This window comes from Bombina bombina, chromosome 6, assembly GCF_027579735.1.
Source record: "Bombina bombina isolate aBomBom1 chromosome 6, aBomBom1.pri, whole genome shotgun sequence".
Classification (NCBI taxonomy): domain Eukaryota; kingdom Metazoa; phylum Chordata; class Amphibia; order Anura; family Bombinatoridae; genus Bombina; species Bombina bombina.
This window is the reverse complement of record NC_069504.1, coordinates 235,798,217-235,819,333: the sequence shown is the minus strand read 5'-3', so window position 1 is coordinate 235,819,333 and position 21,117 is coordinate 235,798,217. Positions and strand designations below refer to the sequence as shown.

At 38.3% G+C, this 21,117-nt stretch overlaps 1 protein-coding gene across 1 annotated transcript in view; it reads left to right on the top strand.

Moving 5' to 3' along the window:
* Window positions 1-21,117, top strand: part of NAV3 (neuron navigator 3) — a 756,623-nt gene that overhangs the window by 293,881 nt on the left and 441,625 nt on the right. The window contains 1 exon segment of the mRNA XM_053716761.1: window positions 3,934-4,117. Within this exon segment, the coding sequence (XP_053572736.1) occupies window positions 3,934-4,117 (184 nt within the window).

Here is a 21,117-nt window from a genome sequence, read left to right as displayed (position 1 = left end):
GCATATATATATATATATATATATATACATATATATATATATATATATATATATATATATATATATATATATATATATATATATATATATATATATATATATATATATATATATATATATATACCAATTGTTATCTGCTCACCAATGTATTCAGTTAGAAACCAGTAGTGCATTGCTTCTCCTTCAACAAATGATACCAAGAGAATGAAACAAATTATCAGCGAAGGATTGCAAGAGAAGGAAGCAAATTAAAAATTGGAAGTAAATTAGAAAGTTGTTTAAAATTGTATTCTCTATCTGAACCATGAAAGAAAACATTGGGGTTTCATGTCCCTTTAATACATATGTATGTGCTATACTCTGTAATAATGTTCTTTTATTGACATACTTCCTTACTATCTATCTATCTATCTATCTATCTATCTATCTATCTATCTATCTATCTATCTATCTATCTATCTGTCTGTCTGTCTGTCTGTCTGTCTGTCTGTCTGTCTGTCTGTCTGTCTGTCTGTCTGTCTGTCTGTCTATCTATCATCTGTCTGTCTATTAAATGTTCAATGTAATTTTGTTGTAGTTAACGGAATATTATGATTACTTTTCTTTTAAATATGCATGGTACCTATCAGCAGTTAACTTAAAGGGACATGAAATCCACATTTTTTCTTTCATGATTTAGAAAGAGAATGCAATTTTAAACATCTTTCTAATTTACTTCTATTATCTAATTTGTTTTATTCTCTTGATATTCTTTGCTGAAAAGCATATCTAGATATGCTCAGTAGCTGTGATTGGCTCACCCATGTGCATTGCTTTTTCTTCAACTAAGGATATCTAAAAAATGAAGCAAAATAAATAATAGAAGTAAATTGTGGTGTTGTTTTAAATTTGTATTCTCTACCTGAATCATGAAAGAAAGATTTTGGGTTTAGTGGCCCTTTAAGCACAGGATTACAAATACATATAAATAAATGTATATAGTAGCAAGTATCACATACTTTTTGTTGGAGTAACTATTTCTGCATCAATTATCTTTTAGCCCATCTGTATCAAGTTTATATTAATTTTGTATTCATTATGTATGAATTTTGTATGACATTTTTAACTATCGTCTTTTATCCTGTCAAGCGTTATATGGATTTGTAATATATGCTTTTTATATGTCTTTTATTGTTGAAATATATGAAGTAAAGTAATTGCATTTTTATTAAGCTATTTTCCCCTTTTTTACATTCACACTTAAGCATAACCAGTTTCAGCTGTGCGCAAACAAGATATATATTCAAATATTTCAGATTGCCTTTTGGAGGTATAGGAGACCTTTTTTTCTTGTTTGTTTGTGGGTCTGTACATTTTACTGGGTGGTCCGGGATGGAGTTGAAGTGGTTGAAGGGCTTATATACAATATAACATTTTTTTCCTGATGTTCTCTGTGCTGCAATGATTGTCAGCTTGTTAAAACCATTTCAATGTGATTATAACAGCTGACAGAGGAAGAGAAGGTGAAACTATTTGTCTTTATGTGTTCTTATTTTTTTATTTCAGCCAATGTATTGTTGACGTCAATTTGATTAATTTGTGGTTGGCTGCAATGCCAAACCAATCTTTAGTGGCTAAAGAATAAAGACACAAGAAGACATGTCCTTTCAGTGTTTAAAGGGACAGTCTAGTCCAAAATAAACTTTCATGATTCAAATAGGGCATGTAATTTTAATCAACTTTCCAATTTACTTTTATCACAAGTTTTGCTTTGTTCTCTTGGTATTCTTAGTTCAAAGCTAAACCTAGGTAGGCTCATATGGTAATTTGAAGGCCACCTCTAATCTGAATGCATTTTGACAGTTTTTCACCAATAGAGGGTGTTGGTTCATGTGTTTCATATAGATAACACTGAGCTCAAGCATGTGAAGTTACCTAGAAGACAGCACTGATTGACTAAAATGCAAGTCTGTCAAAAGAACTAAAATAAGGGGGCAGTTTGCAGAGACATAGATACAAGGTAATTACAGAGGTTATGCATTATGTACCAGAACCACCCTTGATTACCACTCTAGCTACAATGCATGTGATAACGATGACCTTTCCTGCATCTATGGGGTTTATGCTCTTTTTATATAGAAATTGCCATGTTTTAATTCCCTTCTTCTTAAGGCACATATAGTACTTACATGGATGTGTTTTAAGAGTTTATAAATTAGACATTTGGTAGTAAAGTTATTTTTGTTTTTTACCTATTCATTTTTTAAACTCAAACTTGGAATGTTGCTTGAGGTTTGAATGATTAAATGTTCCTCCCTACTGCATAACAGAGGTAGAGGTCTGTTTGGGATTAATAATGTTTTGTTCCAAAGAAGATGTTTAGATAAAAATGGAAAGTGCTGAGTACCTTCACACACCACTTAGTGCAGGTCATGTGTGGACAGCAGTTCTCCAGAGGACATCCAATGATAAAAATAGAATTCAATGATGTATATGTTTTTAGAGATTTCATGGATTACTGGATATTTCCTGCTGAGCTTCTTTATGTGTATATGTCATAAGACAGTAGAGGAATTATATGGACAATAAACTGTGACCAAACTGAGACTAATAGTTTTCCTTACAAAACTACATTCTCAGAGTGTAGTCTGCCCCTGCTTATTTATTCCTCAGAAATAGGAGAACGTTTGTTTCAGCCTGGTTACCAACAGAAAAATAGTCCAACCCAAAAATGCCAAGAATTGCTCCTAAGAATAATAATTTGCTTCAGTCTGTTGAGCCTACAGAAAAAACTCTGCTCAATGTATGAAAAACAAATGGTAGCATTTAAAGAGACAGTTAACCCCTTGTAATTGCAGTACTTTTCTGTTGTGTTGCTATAGAAGAACATATCAGTCAAGTCTTAATGTATTTAAAACAAATTAACATCTTGTTTGCTGCATTTATTTTTCAATAGCTAAACTTTGGCAACCATTTGCCTTATTTGGAGGAGCCAATCCATGCTTGAGTCCACAGACAAAAAGGGTAGCCACAGTGATATTTGTATCATAAAGTGCATTGTTTTGCATTTATTATTTTTTGAAGCCAATTAGAAAAAGGTGTATAGCAGTGGTTTAACAATGCAGCAGACTATATAAACTACCAGTTGATCGAGCACCGTGTTATCTTATACCATACTCTGTATCCCAAGGCTCATTTTATGCCCCACAGATAATATATTATTTAATGGATAATAGGATAAACATTATTTTCCTCAATATTCTTCTTTTGTTCCTAACTCCCAATGTGAGAGGCTGCAAGTTGGGAACATGTAATAGATGTTTTGTTCTGGACTGCTAGCCTCTATATTTTCAGGTCACGTGTTTCTCAGAGGGTCACAGATTTTCTATGTGTTTTAAGGAGGTATGGTGCATTTGATACAGTCATTAAAGCTAACTGCCTACACGGTTACCTGCAGGTACTAGTTATGTAGTTTAGGCCTGTAAATGTGTGCTTTCTAATGAGAAAAAGGCAGCAAAACACATTAATTTACCCGTGTGTAGGATAAACCTCTTATTGTATAGGTGTCATAATATAAGATGTAACATGTTTTTGTCAAAATTGATCAATTTGTGAATAAAATTGTAGTAGAGGAGAAAGCAAATAAATTATTGACTTTATTTTTTCATTTTATAGTTTTTTTTGATTGTCTATTATATGCACTAAGAAGTAATTGTGTTTGTCTTTAAAAATACAAGTATAGAACACTGACTGTTTGATTTTAGCATCACAAGTCCAAGATTATGTAGTTCAGATTAAATACTGTCATTTTTAGAATATTCTCTCTATACGTCTAATCATATTAATGCATAAATGATTACAAATAAAAAAGGTGTAAATCTTTTGTTTCCTCTATTACTCTTGTATCAGGGTCTTACATAATGTACAATTGATTCATTTTTAATTTTCTTACAGAAATAAGAAATGGAAATTTGAAAGCCATTTTAGGACTGTTTTTCAGTCTATCGCGCTTCAAACAGCAACAACATCAGCAGCAACAGTATTATCAGTCGCTAGTTGAGCTTCAGCAGCACGTAACGCATTCCACCTCACCATCTGAAGGGAGCCAGGCCAAAACCCAACAAGATATGCAGTCCAGGTATGACTCCCTTTTATTCTGAAATAGATGAGATGGTTTTTTTAGTCTGGAAGTATTTGTCATTCAAGATGTAATCTGGGCATAAGATGATCAGCGGGGCAAGTAGTGCACAGTTTTAGCGCTTATTTAAATATTTAGCTACTGTACGTTCCTGACCTTAGTGGACTGTTAGGACAAATATCAGCCATGTTTTACAATTAAGGTAGTGCCTAGGTAAAATGTTTTAAATATATACTGTCCCAAGGCTTAGATAAAAAAAAAGTTTGTTTAGTACCATATTTTTCATAAAGAATAAATAAATGTGGGCAGCAGATGCCACCTGATTAGCCCCTAATGTTGGAAGGAGGCTTCCTTGGTTGTCCAGCCGCACTTTAATAAATTAGACTATACTCTCTTTGCACTAGGCTTATGTTCACACTTAGCACAATTATGGTTCCCAAGTTGTCCGTTTGAGGAGAAGATATTTTAACATTTTATGATGATTACTATTGCTGACTCTAGCATACAATGTGAGTGGAAAAATATGGGTAATCGCATGCGATTCTTTTAACATACTGGGATATGCTCATGAAATTCAAATTTTTCTCAACATTGAGTGGAAGAATGCTATAATTAGTTTTGATTGCCTATTGTGTCATGAGTTATTTATAAAATATAAGGCTTGCAAAACCTAACATAGGTGTACAGGTGGCCCTCATTTTACAACGGTTCAATTTACACCGTTTCAGAATAACAACCTTTTTTTCCAGTCATGTGACTGCTATTGAAAAGCAGTGCATTTATTAAAATAGCCAGTAGGTGGAGCTGTCCACTTGTGTTGCAACAAAGCCAGGCAAGCTGAAAGTAATCAGTTTAACCAGACCTGAGCTATCGAGCAGATTTCAAAGGAACAAGATCTTCCTGTCTATAAATCAGTCCAGATTGGAATGCATAGAAACAACTGTTTGCAGAAAAATGCAAGTGAAGCCTGTGTTGTGTGATTATTTTATTAGGCTTATAATGCTGTTTAGCAAATGTTTTTGTTCATTTAACTTAGTTTAATGATATATTCAGTGTTGTGTGGTTATTTTATTAGGTTTATAATGCTGTTTAACATTTAAAGTCTTCATTTCAAAGCTTTAAAAATAATGTATTAGGTGTTACTTATGACAATTTTGACAGGGACCTGGAACTTATCGCCCTCACTTCCCATTGACTTACATTATAAACTGGGTTTCATTTTACAACGGTTTCTATTTACAACCATTCCTTCTGGAACCTAACCCCGGCGTAAACTGAGGGCTACCTGTATTGTCCTGAATTGTACATAACAGATAGGGTTCACGGTGTTATGAAGTTTGTTAATATGATCTACTTGTGCACAGGGCCGGATTTCCCATTAGGCACAGTAGGCATGTGCCTACAGGCGCCTTGCAGTGAGGGGCGCCTGCCTGTCAATAATAAAAAAAAAAAAAAAAAAAAAAAAAAAAAATTTTTTTTTTTTTTTTTTTTTTTTTTTTATGAGGGCATTTATTTTAGTAAGAATTGTGCTGCCAGGTGCCTACAAAGTCGAGTGTTTCATTGGGAATATGTTACAGCAGTTGAGGGAGCCATGAAGGAGAGAGGGGCAAAGATTAAAACTAAACCCCTCCCATTGAATTTCTAAATTCTAATTTTAAACACATTTGTTGACCCCTGGATTACATATAATCTACAACATTCCATGTTTTCCTTTGAGAGCAACATCATATGATATTTATATTTCAGAACAAAATAAATGTAACATCTGTGTGTGTTTGTACCAAAAATATCAGAGTTTACAAGATTTTTTTCCCTACATTTTATATTTTCTTCCACTGGCTGCACAGGTTGTTGATGGTGATGAGCTTGCATGCTGCTAGTTTTAATATTGCTATTGTTTACACAAAACTGTGTTTGACTCCAACAAAATGTTAAGCACATAGTCAAAGTCATCTCCAGAAAAGCAATACACTAATGGCTTGTCAATAAACATGTCCTATGAGCCCATCTGGGTCTGCACAGATGTGTATTGCTGTCTCAGAACTGACATTGACTATGTGTTTAACTCTTTTGCAAGAGGCTAACACACTTCTCTGCAAGCACTAGTGCAATAATAAAATGCCCAGCAAACTGTCACATTTGATGTCCCTTTAAATAGGGTTTTCTTTAGAATATTTTGCATTAAAAGTTTAACATGATTTGTTTTTGTTATACATAATAGAAATTGTATGGCCATTTGAGTCAAGTGAATATTGATTTTTGGTGTAGCTTCCATTACAACAAATATTGCAATTGGTGTGTGTATTTGTGTATCTCCATAAAAGGGAAAATGTAATTTTACATCTAATATTTATTTTTAGTTGTCCTAAATAATAATAAAAAAAAGTCCTCATTTTTTCCACTTTTTTCTAGGGGGGGTGGGGGGGGGGTGGGGGGGGCGCTTCAGGTTTTTGTGCCTACAGGCACCTGAGATGTAAATCCGGCCCTGCTTGTGCATGCACTTAACATAAGAAAAACTGAGTCTGCACAAATTACACACCGACCAGATGCTCTGTTGTTTGTTTAATGAAAACTTATATCTCTTGTACTTAAAGTACCTGTTGTTGCACAGTATACACTTGTGGAATAAACAGTTATATACTTCTTTTAACATAAGCCTGTACTGTCACTACTGGCTAAGGGGAGGTGGGAAATCACACAGTAACCTTGAAATCTAATGGTCAGCACTTACAGATCTACTGGTAGACCCTAATCAATATTTTGGACAGGCCTGGTATATAACAGTTATGTGACTTTCAGCACAATATATTACATAATAAAGGATATTGAACAGGATTTAGGATACAAGAGGGCTTCAAAATATCATATTGAAAAATAATTAAATTCTTTTTGTTAGCAAGAGCAGGGATCACTAACTCTACTCTGCAGTAGGACTTACAAATATTGTCTCATGCCAATTACCAATGTGGCACTCTGCTTTGGCTTCTTTGACTGCTCTACAGCTTAAAGGTGAGTTGGGCAGTAATTCTTGTACTACTATAAAATTCCTGCCTTGACTATCTCAGTTGTTTTATGGTGTACCCTCTTTCAGGAGAAGGTGCATTTTTTTATTTATTACAAAAATGTTTTGAAATTTCTTAAGAGCAATTAAAACCTTATGTATAATTAACTCAGGTTGTACACTCTGATTGAAAAAAAAAACAACCCCTAAAAGAATAGTGAGAAATTGTAGGATTTTCCTCAAGAAAGAAGTAAACAAGACTCTATTAGGGCACACAGTACATTCTTTACCAGGGAAAGATGCTTTACAGATATTGGAAGGCAATGAATTTCAAAGCAAAACCTGGTGTATTCACCATGGGACCTACACAGCAAACTTGTTCCTAAAGCTTCCTAATAAGGACTCTGTATTAATCTCAATCTGTGAATCGTGTCTAGAGGTTGAACCCTGGGTTTAGACTAGAGGCTTAAACTAAATCAATACAACATTTTTTGCATAGGAAATTAGCACATCCAGGCAAGTTCCCCACTTGCTTTTCCCCAGTAGAACTCCTTGTACATTGTTACCAATGCACAAGAGGATTCTGGGTACAATATGCAAAATCTCAGATTTTTGCTTCAAATACTTTTTTAACACAGCGATCCCTTAATAGGGTGAATGCAGCAATACATAACTCACTGCTAGACAGCCTGTTTTGTTCTTTTTAGAACTCGTCAGTAGCAGATAGATTTGTGGTTGCTGCTTCGGTAAAGCTCATTTCAGGGTTAAATCAAAATTCATTACAATTATGGTGGAGATAAAAATCTGAGATTAAAATCCTTCATGTCTCAAAAGTAAATCAATACAACATTTAACAGGAAATTAACACATCCAGGCAAGTTCCCGCTTGTTTTTCCCCAGTAAAACTTCATTTACATTGTTACTAATGCACAAGAGTATTCTAGGTAAGATATGCAAATTAACCATGAAATGAGCTTTACCGAAGCAGCAACCAGAAATCTATCTGCTACTGACGAGTTCTAAAAAGAAGAAACAGGCTGTCTAACAGTGGTTTCTGTAATGCTGCAATCACCCTATTAAGGGATCGCTGTGTTAAAACAGTATTTTAAGCAAAAATCATTTTGCATATCTAATTTGCATATCTTACTCAGAATCCTCCTGTGCATTGGTAACAATGTACATGGAGTTTTACTGGGGAAAAGCAAGCGGGGAACTTGCCTGGTGCTAATTTCCTATGCAAAAATGTTGTATTGATTTACTTTTGAGACATGGAGGATTTTAATCTCAGATTTTTATTTCCATCATAATTTTAATGAATTTTGTTTTAACCCTGAAATAAGCTTTACTGAAGCAGCACCAGAAATCTATCTGCTACTGACGAGTTCTAAAAAGAACGAAACAGGCTGTCTAGCAGTGGTTTCTGTATTGCTGCAATCACCCTATTAAGGGATCACTGTATTAAAACAGTATTTGAAGCAAAAATATGAGATTTTGCATATCTTACCCAGAATCCTCTTGTGCATTGGTAACAATGTACATGGAGTTTTACTGGGTAAAAACAAGCGGGGAACTTGCCTGGATGTGCTAATTTTCTATTTTGTATTGATTTAATTTTGAGACATGGAGGATTTTAATCTCAGATTTTTATCTCCACCATAATTTTAATAAATATATATATGTGTGTATATATATATTGCTGTGTTTCCAAACAAATTATTGGTAAGTGGTTCATTTACTGTCACTTTACGTATTATTATATTTTCTTTAAGATCTTTTATTGTTGTTTTAGGACAATTTAACAATAAGAGAAATGTTATTAATGACAGTTACCACAAGCAATATTTTTTTTTTTACACGGAATCTAGTTAATGTTGTAAAGTTCAGCAGCTGGGTTGCCTATAATATACAGTAACTCTAGAGTAATCTCTAGATTGTATACTATATAGGGAACAGGACCCTCTTATCCTTCTGTCTCCTTTTTAGCCCTGTCATGCCTTTATTTTTGCATGAACATCCCAAAATAACACCTCACACCCAAGAAAATGCAATATATTTATACAGAGGTACAGAAGATACACAGAGAGAGAGTGTTAGTGTGTCTGCATATATGTACAGTATTTGTCTGGCCTCGGTATGTGTGATGTATGGAGGGCTCTTACTAAAAAGAAAACATTAGTGGAAAACAAAGAAGGAAATTTTTTTTTAGCTGAGCTTTTTCTTTGGATGTATCAACACCTCTGTGCACAACAACTTTGATCTTTTTTTGCTACCAAGGCGGTTCAGCAATAATATGAACAACTATTGGAAGGCTTCATATAAATCAAAGTTACAAGGCTGGTTAAAGTGTAACGTCAAGCAGTGTTTGGCCCACTTTTGTGATATTTCATACACCTGTTGAGAAATTGATTCTTTGATCGATGTAGGATAGAAATCTATCCAACTGGATAGAAATGTAAAGCTTATTATCCATCGGTATGATATTTAATATTGCCTATGCACTCATGTTGTCTATTAGCATGTGCTTCTTCAGTTAGGTCATTTATACACTGGCTTGCTGTATCATGAGTTACATACATGTAGCCAGCATTGGTAGATATTTGTTGTTTCTCTGGGAAATACAGCTGTTATATGCCATGAGATATCTGCATATATGTGAGTTATTAAGCATTAGTCTCTATGAAGTGTGCTATTTCAAGAATAGAAAAATAAAAATGCTTAGAATGGCAGCTTTATTGGCGGATACTGAACAGATATTATCTAATCTAGATAATATCTAATCAGATATTGCTCTTTTTACAAATTGAAGGTTTTGGCAACTCTGTGTTGAGCAAGTCTATCGGCGCTATTTTTCAACATATATAAACACTTAAATGTACTTAAAGACACATATATACACACACCTATAAAAACACGCCACCAGCAAAAAAGATTATGGCTCACTGAAGGCCCAGATGATGGTTAGCATTTTTTAGAAATAAAGTATTTTTTAATTAAGTTATGTACATTGATTTTTTTTTGTCATAATGCTATTGCAGACTTAAGAGACTACAGTATAGTGTAATATGCCTGTGTGTGTATGTTTTATATATGTGTATATATAGGAGTATATGTGTGTTTATATGTTTGTGTATATATATATATATATATATATGTGTGTATAAGTATTTTCTTTTTAAAGATACGATGAGTCCACGGATTTCATCCTTTCTTGTGGGATTACGCCTCCTGGTCAGCAGGAGGAGGCAAAGAGCACCACAACAGAGCTGTATATATAGCTCCTCCCTTCCCTCCCACCCCAGTCATTCTCTTTGCCTGTTTAGTGATAGGAAGAGGTAAAGTGAGGTGTTAGATTCTTCAATCAAGAGTTTGTTATTTTTAAATGGTACCAGTGAGTGCTATTTTCTTACAGGGTGTAGTCGTATTCCTTGTCAGCCTCTAGAGTAGAGCTGCAGGTGGCCTTAAAGCAGTGGGAACTAGTGGGACATAACTCTCACTGCGCCTCTCATACTGAATGCTTCCCTTTTTGATGATGGTCTTAGCAGATATTAACTAAGGCCCTATATGTGTCCGCAGGACTTTTGGAGGAAGAACAAATGCCTCTGGATCCTGTGGGAACATTCATGCTGTTGCACAGCAGTGAGGCAAGTGCAGTCTTTTTTTTCTGGGCCATATTTTCTCAGAATTGACTATGTACTTATATTGTTTTTATATGGGGATAATGGGCTCTCTTGAGGAGGGCTCCCTATTTTAACAGAATGTCAGGTTTCACATGTTCATACTAACAGACGCTTTGTTAGCAGTCATGCTGGGACTAAGGGGTCATGGACTCTTTATTTTCAGAGGTGCAGGTCCTATCCGAAGGCGCACTTTCTGACTCAGGAATTGTTTTGCCACTGGCAGATTCAGAAGTGGTTTCCTTCAGGTTTAAACTTGAACACCTCCGCCTGTTATTAAGAGAGGTTTTGGTGACTCTGAACGATTGTGATTCAATTGTTGTTCCTCCAGAGAAATTGAGTAAGTTGGGCAGATATTTAGAAGTCCCTTCTTATTCTGATGTTATTCTTGTTCCTAAGAGGACTTTAGAAATTATTGCTAAAGAATGGGAGAGACCAGGTATTCCATTCTCTCCTCCCGTTTTCAAGAAAATGTACCCTATAGCTGACGCTATTAGGGACTCTTGGCAGACAGTCCCTAAGGTGGAAGGAGCTATTTCCACCTTGGCAAAACGTACTACTATTCCTATCGAGGATAGTTGTGCTTTCAAAAACCCTATGGATAAGAAATTGGAGGGTCTCCTTAAAAAGATCTATGTTCATTAGGGGTTGCTATTGCAACCAGTGGCTTGCATTGTTATGGTTACAAGTACGGCTACTTATTGGTTTGATGCTCTGGAAGAATCTCTTAAAACTTAGACTTCTTTGGAAGAAATACAGGATAGGATTAAAGCTAATTTATTTATTACGGATGCTTCTCTGCAGATTACCAAAGTTTTATGGTTGAAATCTTGGTCTGCGGATGTGTCATCTAAGTCTAAGCTTTTGGATATTCCTTACAAGGGAAGGACCCTGTTCGGACCTGACTTTAAGGAAATTATTTCTCACATCACCGGAGGCAAGGGTCATCTTCTCCCTCAGGATAAGAGATCCAAACAGAGAGGTCGACAGAGTAATTTTCGTTCTTTTTGAAACTTCAAGGGAATCCCACCTTCATCTTCCTCTAAACAGGAAGGTAACTTTTCTCAAACTAAGTCTACCTGGAGACCCAACCAGTCTTGGAACAAGGGTAAACAATCCAAGAAGCCGGCTGCTGCTCCCAAGTCATTATGAAGGGTTGGCCCCGATCTGGGACCGGATCTAGTAGGGGGCAGACTGTCCTTCATCCAGACTTTGATGAGGGATGTTCAGGATCCCTGGGCAATAGATATAGTGTCTCAGGGATACAAACTGGAGTTCAGGAACTCTTCCCCCAGAGGAAGATTTCTTCTTTCACAATTGTCTGTAGACCAGATAAAAAGAGAGGCGTTCTTATGCTGTGTAAGAGATCTCTTCTCCATGGGAGTAATCTGTCCCGTTCCAATTCAGGAACAGGGACAGGGGTTTTATTCAAATCTGTTTGTAGTTCCCAAAAAAGAGAGAACCTTCAGACCTATCTTAGATCTCAAGGCTCTAAACAAATTTCTCAGAGTTCCATCTTTCAAGATGGAAACTATTCGTACCATTCTTCCGTTAATTCAGGAAGGTCAATTTATGTCAACGGTGGATTTAAAGGATGCATATCTTCATGTTCCTATCCACAGAGATCATCACAAGTTCCTGAGGTTTGCCTTTCTGGACAAACATTATCAGTTTGTGGCCCTTCCTTTCGGTCTGGCCACGGCGCCCAGAATTTTCACAAAACTTCTGGGGTGTTTATTGGCGGTTCTAAGGCCGCGGGGCATCGCGGTTGCGCCTTATCTGGACAATATACTGATCCAGGTGTCATCGTTTCAACTGGCAAAATCCCATACCAACATTGTGCTTTCCTTCCTAAGGGCCCACGGATGGAAGGTAAACCTGGGGAAGAGTTTGTTAGTTCCTCAGACAAGGAGTATCCTTTCTGGGAACTCTAATCGACTCTATTTCAATGAAGTTTTTTCTGACGGAGGTCAGAAAGTTAAAGATTCTGAATACATGTCGAATCATCCAGTTCAATCCTCGTCCGTCGGTAGCTCAGTGCATGGTGGTAATTGGATTGATGGTGACATTGTTCCGTTTGCTCGTTTGCATCTCAGGCCTCTGCAATTAAGCATGCTCAGGCAGTGGAATGGGGATTATACAGATTTGTCTCCTCAGATAAATCTAGATCAGGAGACAAGGGACTCTCTTCTATGGTGGTTGTCGCTGGATCATCTATCCCTGGGGACATGCTTCCGCAGATCCTCATGGGTGATAGTGACAACGGATGCCAGCTTGTTAGGATGGGGAGCAGTCTGGAACTCTCTAAGAGCTCAGGGTGTATGGACTCAGGCAGAGTCTCTCCTTCCCATCAATATCTTAGAGTTGAGAGCAATATTCAATGCGCTTCGGGCTTGGCCTCAGTTGGCTTCGGCTCAATTCATCAGATTCCAGTTGGACAACATAACGATGGTAGCTTACATCAATCATCAGGGAGGAACAAGGAGTTCCTTAGCGATGACAGAAGTAGCCAAGATAATACAGTGGGCGGAGTCTTACTCCTGCCATTTGTCAGCAATCCACATCCCAGGGGTGGAAAACTGGGAAGCATATTTTCTGAGCAGACAGACATTTCATCCGGGAGAGTGGGAACTCCATCCGGAGGTATTTTCCAACCTGGTTCTCAGATGGGGCAGGCAGTTGAATCTCATGGCATCGCTTCAGATGCCTTGGCAGTGCCTTGGTCTTTCAGCCTAGCTTATGTATTCCCTCCATTTGCTCTCCTTCCCTGGATGATTGCTCGAGTCAAACAGGAGAGGGGATTGGTGATTCTCATCGCCCCCATGTGGCCTCACTTGATTTGGTATGCCGATCTGGTGGGCATGTCATCTCAGCCACTGTGGAAGCTCCCATTGAGAAAAGACCTTCTCATTCAGGGTCCCTTCCATCATCCGAATCTAGTTTCTCTGCAGCTGACTGCTTGGAGATTGAACGCTTAATTTGATTTAAGCAAGGTTTTTCTGATTCGGTCATAGATACATTAATTCAGGCACGTAAACCTGTTACTAGGAAAATTTACCATAAGATATGGCGTAAATATCTTTATTGGTGTGATTCCAAGGGCTACTCATGGAGTAAGGTTAGGATTCCCAGGATTTTGTCTTTTCTCCAAGAAGGATTGGAGAAGAGGTTGTCAGCAAGTTCCTTAAAGGGACAGATTTCGGCTTTATTTATTTTGTTACACAAGTGTCTGGCAGGTGTTTCAGATGTTCAATCTTTTTGTCAGGCTCTGACTAGAATCAGGCCTGTATTTAGATCAATTGCTCCTCCTTGGAGTTTGAATTTAGTTCTTAGAGTTCTTTAAGGAGTTCCGTTTGAACTTATGCATTCCGTAGATATTAAGTTATCATCTTGGAAAGTTTTATTTTTGGTTGCTATTTCTTCTGCTCAAAGAGTATTTGAGCTTTCAGCATTGCAATATGATTCTCCTTATCTTATTTCTCTTGTAATGTGTATCCAGTCCACGGATCATCCATTACTTGTGGGATATTCTCATTCCCAACAGGAAGTTGCAAGAGGACACCCAACAGCAGAGCTGTAATATAGCTCCTCCCCTAACTGTCATAGCCAGTCATTCTCTTGCAACTCTCAACAAGCTAGGTTGTTGTAGGAGAGAGTGGTTAAATATAGCTAGTTTATTTTCTTCAATCAAAAGTTTGTTATTTTTAAATAGTACCGGAGTTGTGCTATTTTATCTCAGGCAGTAAATAGAAGAAGAATCTGCCTGAGGTTTCTATGATCTTAGCAGGTTGTAACTAAGATCCATTGCCGTTCTCACATATGTCTGAGGGAATTACACAGATGAGGTAACTTCAGCGAGAGAATGGCGTGCAGTTTATTCTGCTATCAGGTATGTGCAGTTATAATTTTTTCTAGAGATGGAAAACACTAGAAAATGCTGCTGATACCGGATTAATGTAAGTTAAGCCTGAATACAGTGATTTAATAACGACTGGTATCATGCTTACTCCCAGGGGTAATACCCTTATGATATTGCAATATAAAACGTTTGCTGGCATGTTTAATCGTTTTTATATATGCTTTGGTGATAAAACTTTATTGGGGCCTAGTTTTTTCCACATGGCTGGCTTAAATTTTGACTAGAAACAGTTTAATGAGGCTTTCCACTGTTATAGTATAAAAGTTACAGTTGGTGCAGTTAAAATTACAAACTGTGACATCCAGCTTTCCTCAAAGGCCCTCTGAATGCTATAGGACATCTCTAAAGGGCCCAAAGGCTTTCCAAAGTCATGTATTGGGGAAGGTAGGACCACAGCTTGCTGTGGCAGTTCTTTGTGACTGTTAAAAAACGTCTATTTCGTTTTTTTTGTTTTTGTTTTTTTTATCCGTTTCTTGAACTAAGGGGTTAATCATCCATTTGCAAGTGGATGCAATGCTCTGCTAGCCTATTACATACACTGTAAACATTTCGTTTGATTTACTGCATTTTTTCACTGTTTTTCAAATTCTGACAAAATTTGTTTCTCTTAAAGGCACAGTACCGTTTTTTATATTTGCTTGTTAACTTGATTTAAAGTGTTTTCCAAGCTTGCTAGTCTCATTGCTAGTCTGTATAAATATGTCTGACATAGAAGAAACTCCTTGTTCATTATGTTTAAAAGCCATGGTGGAACCCCCTCTTAGAATGTGTACCAAATGTACTGATTTCATTTTATGTAATAAAGATCATATTCTTTTTTTAAAAAAATTATCACCAGAGGAATCTGACGAGGGGAAAGTTATGCCGACTAACTCTCTCCACGTGTCAGACCCTTTGACTCCCGCCCAAGGGACTCACGCTCAAATGGCGCCAAGTACATCTAGGGCGCCCATAGCGTTTACTTTACAAGACATGGCGGCAGTCATGGATAATACACTGTCAGCGGTATTAGCCAGACTACCTGAACTTAGAGGTTAGCGAGATAGCTCTGGGGTGAGACAAAATGCAGAGCATACTGACGCTTTAAGAACCATGTCTGATACTGCCTCACAATATGCAGAAGCTGAGGAAGGAGAGCTTCAGTCAGTGGGTGATGTTAATGACTCAGGAAAGATACCTGATTCTAATATTTCTACATTTAAATTTAAGCTTGAACACGCGTGTTGAACGCGTGTTGCTTAGGGAGGTTTTAGCTGCTCTGAATGACTGTGATACCATTGCAGTGCCAGAGAAATTGTGTAGACTGGTTAAATGCTTTGCAGTGCCGGTGTGTACTGATGTTTTTCCAATACCTAAAAGGTTTACAGAAATTATTAATAAGGAATGGGATAGACCAGGTGTGCCGTTCTCTTCCCCTCCTATTTTTAGAAAAATGTTTTCCAATAGACGCCACCACACGGGACTTATGGCAGACAGTCCCTAAGGTGGAGGGAGCAGTTTCTACTCTAGCAAAGCGTACTACTATCCCTGTCGAGGACAGTTGTGCTTTTTTAGATCCAATGGATAAAAAATTAGAAGGTTACCTTAAGAAAATATTTATTCAACAAGGTTTTATCCTACAGCCCATTGCATGCATTGCCCCTGTCACTGCTGCTGCGGTGTACTGGTTTGAGTCTCTGGAAGAGGCTTTACAGGTAGCGACTCCATTGGATGACATACTTGGCAAACTTAGAGCACTTAAGCTAGCCAATTATTTTATTTCTGATGCCATTGTTCATTTGAATAAACTAACGGCTAAGAATTCTGGTTTTGCTATACTGGCGCGCAGAGCGCTATGGCTTAAATCATGGTCAGCTGACGTGACTTTAAAATCTAAGCTACTTAACATTCCCTTCAATCGGCAGACCCTATTCGGGCCTGGTTTGAAGGAGATTATTGCTGATATCACGGGAAGAAAAGGTCATGCCCTTCCTCAGGACAGGTCCAAATCTAGGGCCAAACAGTCTAATTTTCGTGCCTTTCGAAACTTCAAGGCAGGTGCATCATCAACTTCCTCTAATAATAAACAAGAGGGAACTTTTGCTCAATCCAAGACGGTCTGGAGACCAAACCAGACCTGGAAAAAAGGTAAGCAGGTCAAAACGCCTGCTGCTGCCTCTAAGACAGCATGAAGGAACGACCCCCTATCCGGTAACGGATCTAGTAGGGGGCAGACTTTCACTCTTCGCCCAGGCGTGGGCAAGAGATGTTCAGGATCCCTGGGCATTGGAAATTATATCCCAGGGATATCTTCTGGACTTCAAAGCTTCCCCCCCAAAAGGGAGATTTCACCTTTCACAATTATCTGCAAACCAGATAAAGAGAGAGGCATTCTTACACTGTGTACGAGACCTCCTAGTTATGGGAGTGATCCATCCAGTTCCAAAGGAGGAACAGGGTTTTTACTCAAATCTGTTTGTGGTTCCCAAAAAAGAGGGAACCTTCAGACCGATTTTGTATCTAAAGATCTTAAACAAATTCCTCAAAGTTCCGTCGTTCAAGATGGAAACTATTCGTACCATCCTACCACTGATCCAGGAGGGTCAATATATGACTACAGTGGATCTAAAGGATGCTTATCTTCACATTCCGATACACAAAGATCATCATCGATTTCTCAGGTTTGCCTTTCAAGACAGGCATTACCAGTTGTAGCTCTTCCCTTTGGATTAGCTACAGCCCCAAGAATCTTTACAAAGGTTCTAGGGTCGCTTTTGGCGGTCCTAAGGCCACGGGGCATAGCAGTAGCCCCTTATTTAGACAACATCCTGATCTTAGCAGGTTGTAACTAAGATCCATTGCCGTTCTCACATATGTCTGAGGGAATTACACAGATGAGGTAACTTCAGCGAGAGAATGGCGTGCAGTTTATTCTGCTATCAGGTATGTGCAGTTATAATTTTTTCTAGAGATGGAAAACACTAGAAAATGCTGCTGATACCGGATTAATGTAAGTTAAGCCTGAATACAGTGATTTAATAACGACTGGTATCATGCTTACTCCCAGGGGTAATACCCTTATGATATTGCAATATAAAACGTTTGCTGGCATGTTTAATCGTTTTTATATATGCTTTGGTGATAAAACTTTATTGGGGCCTAGTTTTTTCCACATGGCTGGCTTAAATTTTGACTAGAAACAGTTTAATGAGGCTTTCCACTGTTATAGTATAAAAGTTACAGTTGGTGCAGTTAAAATTACAAACTGTGACATCCAGCTTTCCTCAAAGGCCCTCTGAATGCTATAGGACATCTCTAAAGGGCCCAAAGGCTTTCCAAAGTCATGTATTGGGGAAGGTAGGACCACAGCTTGCTGTGGCAGTTCTTTGTGACTGTTAAAAAACGTCTATTTCGTTTTTTTTGTTTTTGTTTTTTTTATCCGTTTCTTGAACTAAGGGGTTAATCATCCATTTGCAAGTGGATGCAATGCTCTGCTAGCCTATTACATACACTGTAAACATTTCGTTTGATTTACTGCATTTTTTCACTGTTTTTCAAATTCTGACAAAATTTGTTTCTCTTAAAGGCACAGTACCGTTTTTTATATTTGCTTGTTAACTTGATTTAAAGTGTTTTCCAAGCTTGCTAGTCTCATTGCTAGTCTGTATAAATATGTCTGACATAGAAGAAACTCCTTGTTCATTATGTTTAAAAGCCATGGTGGAACCCCCTCTTAGAATGTGTACCAAATGTACTGATTTCATTTTATGTAATAAAGATCATATTCTTTTTTTAAAAAAATTATCACCAGAGGAATCTGACGAGGGGAAAGTTATGCCGACTAACTCTCTCCACGTGTCAGACCCTTTGACTCCCGCCCAAGGGACTCACGCTCAAATGGCGCCAAGTACATCTAGGGCGCCCATAGCGTTTACTTTACAAGACATGGCGGCAGTCATGGATAATACACTGTCAGCGGTATTAGCCAGACTACCTGAACTTAGAGGTTAGCGAGATAGCTCTGGGGTGAGACAAAATGCAGAGCATACTGACGCTTTAAGAACCATGTCTGATACTGCCTCACAATATGCAGAAGCTGAGGAAGGAGAGCTTCAGTCAGTGGGTGATGTTAATGACTCAGGAAAGATACCTGATTCTAATATTTCTACATTTAAATTTAAGCTTGAACACGCGTGTTGAACGCGTGTTGCTTAGGGAGGTTTTAGCTGCTCTGAATGACTGTGATACCATTGCAGTGCCAGAGAAATTGTGTAGACTGGTTAAATGCTTTGCAGTGCCGGTGTGTACTGATGTTTTTCCAATACCTAAAAGGTTTACAGAAATTATTAATAAGGAATGGGATAGACCAGGTGTGCCGTTCTCTTCCCCTCCTATTTTTAGAAAAATGTTTTCCAATAGACGCCACCACACGGGACTTATGGCAGACAGTCCCTAAGGTGGAGGGAGCAGTTTCTACTCTAGCAAAGCATACTACTATCCCTGTCGAGGACAGTTGTGCTTTTTTAGATCCAATGGATAAAAAATTAGAAGGTTACCTTAAGAAAATATTTATTCAACAAGGTTTTATCCTACAGCCCATTGCATGCATTGCCCCTGTCACTGCTGCTGCGGTGTACTGGTTTGAGTCTCTGGAAGAGGCTTTACAGGTAGCGACTCCATTGGATGACATACTTGGCAAACTTAGAGCACTTAAGCTAGCCAATTATTTTATTTCTGATGCCATTGTTCATTTGAATAAACTAACGGCTAAGAATTCTGGTTTTGCTATACTGGCGCGCAGAGCGCTATGGCTTAAATCATGGTCAGCTGACGTGACTTTAAAATCTAAGCTACTTAACATTCCCTTCAAGGGGCAGACCCTATTCGGGCCTGGTTTGAAGGAGATTATTGCTGATATCACGGGAAGAAAAGGTCATGCCCTTCCTCAGGACAGGTCCAAATCTAGGGCCAAACAGTCTAATTTTCGTGCCTTTCGAAACTTCAAGGCAGGTGCATCATCAACTTCCTCTAATAATAAACAAGAGGGAACTTTTGCTCAATCCAAGACGGTCTGGAGACCAAACCAGACCTGGAAAAAAGGTAAGCAGGTCAAAACGCCTGCTGCTGCCTCTAAGACAGCATGAAGGAACGACCCCCTATCCGGTAACGGATCTAGTAGGGGGCAGACTTTCACTCTTCGCCCAGGCGTGGGCAAGAGATGTTCAGGATCCCTGGGCGTTGGAAATTATATCCCAGGGATATCTTCTGGACTTCAAAGCTTCCCCCCCAAAAGGGAGATTTCACCTTTCACAATTATCTGCAAACCAGATAAAGAGAGAGGCATTCTTACACTGTGTACGAGACCTCCTAGTTATGGGAGTGATCCATCCAGTTCCAAAGGAGGAACAGGGTTTTTACTCAAATCTGTTTGTGGTTCCCAAAAAAGAGGGAACCTTCAGACCGATTTTGTATCTAAAGATCTTAAACAAATTCCTCAAAGTTCCGTCGTTCAAGATGGAAACTATTCGTACCATCCTACCACTGATCCAGGAGGGTCAATATATGACTACAGTGGATCTAAAGGATGCTTATCTTCACATTCCGATACACAAAGATCATCATCGATTTCTCAGGTTTGCCTTTCAAGACAGGCATTACCAGTTGTAGCTCTTCCCTTTGGATTAGCTACAGCCCCAAGAATCTTTACAAAGGTTCTAGGGTCGCTTTTGGCGGTCCTAAGGCCACGGGGCATAGCAGTAGCCCCTTATTTAGACAACATCCTGATACAAGCGTCAAACTTCCAAATTGCCAAGTCTCATACGGACGTAGTACTGGCATTTCTGAGGTCGCATGGGTGGAAAGTGAACAAGGAAAAGTGTTCTCTATCCCCACTCACAAGAGTTTCCATTCTAGGGACTCTGATAGATTCTGTTGAAATGAAAATTTACCTTGACGGAGTCCAGGTTATCAAAGCTTCTAAATTCCTGTCGGGTTCTTCATTCCATTCCGCGCCCTTTGGTGGCTCAGTGTATGGAAGTAATCAGCTTAATGGTAGCGGCAATGGACATAGTGCCATTTGCACGCTTACATCTCAGACCGCTGAAACTATGCAGGCTCAGTCAGTGGAGCAGGGATTACACAGATTTGGCCCCTCAACTGAATCTGGACCAAGAGACCAGAGATCTTCTTCCCTGGTGGCTATCTCGGGTCCATCTGTCTAAAGGTATGACCTTCGCAGGCCAGATTGGACTATTGTAACAACAAATGCCAGCCATCTAGGTTGGGGTGCAGTCTGGAACTCCCTGAAGGCTCAGGGATCGTGGACTCAGGAGGAGTCTCTCCTTCCAATAAATATTCTGGAACTAAGAGCGATATTCAAGGCTCTTCAGGTTTGGCCTCAGTTAGCAACTCTGAGGTACATCAGATT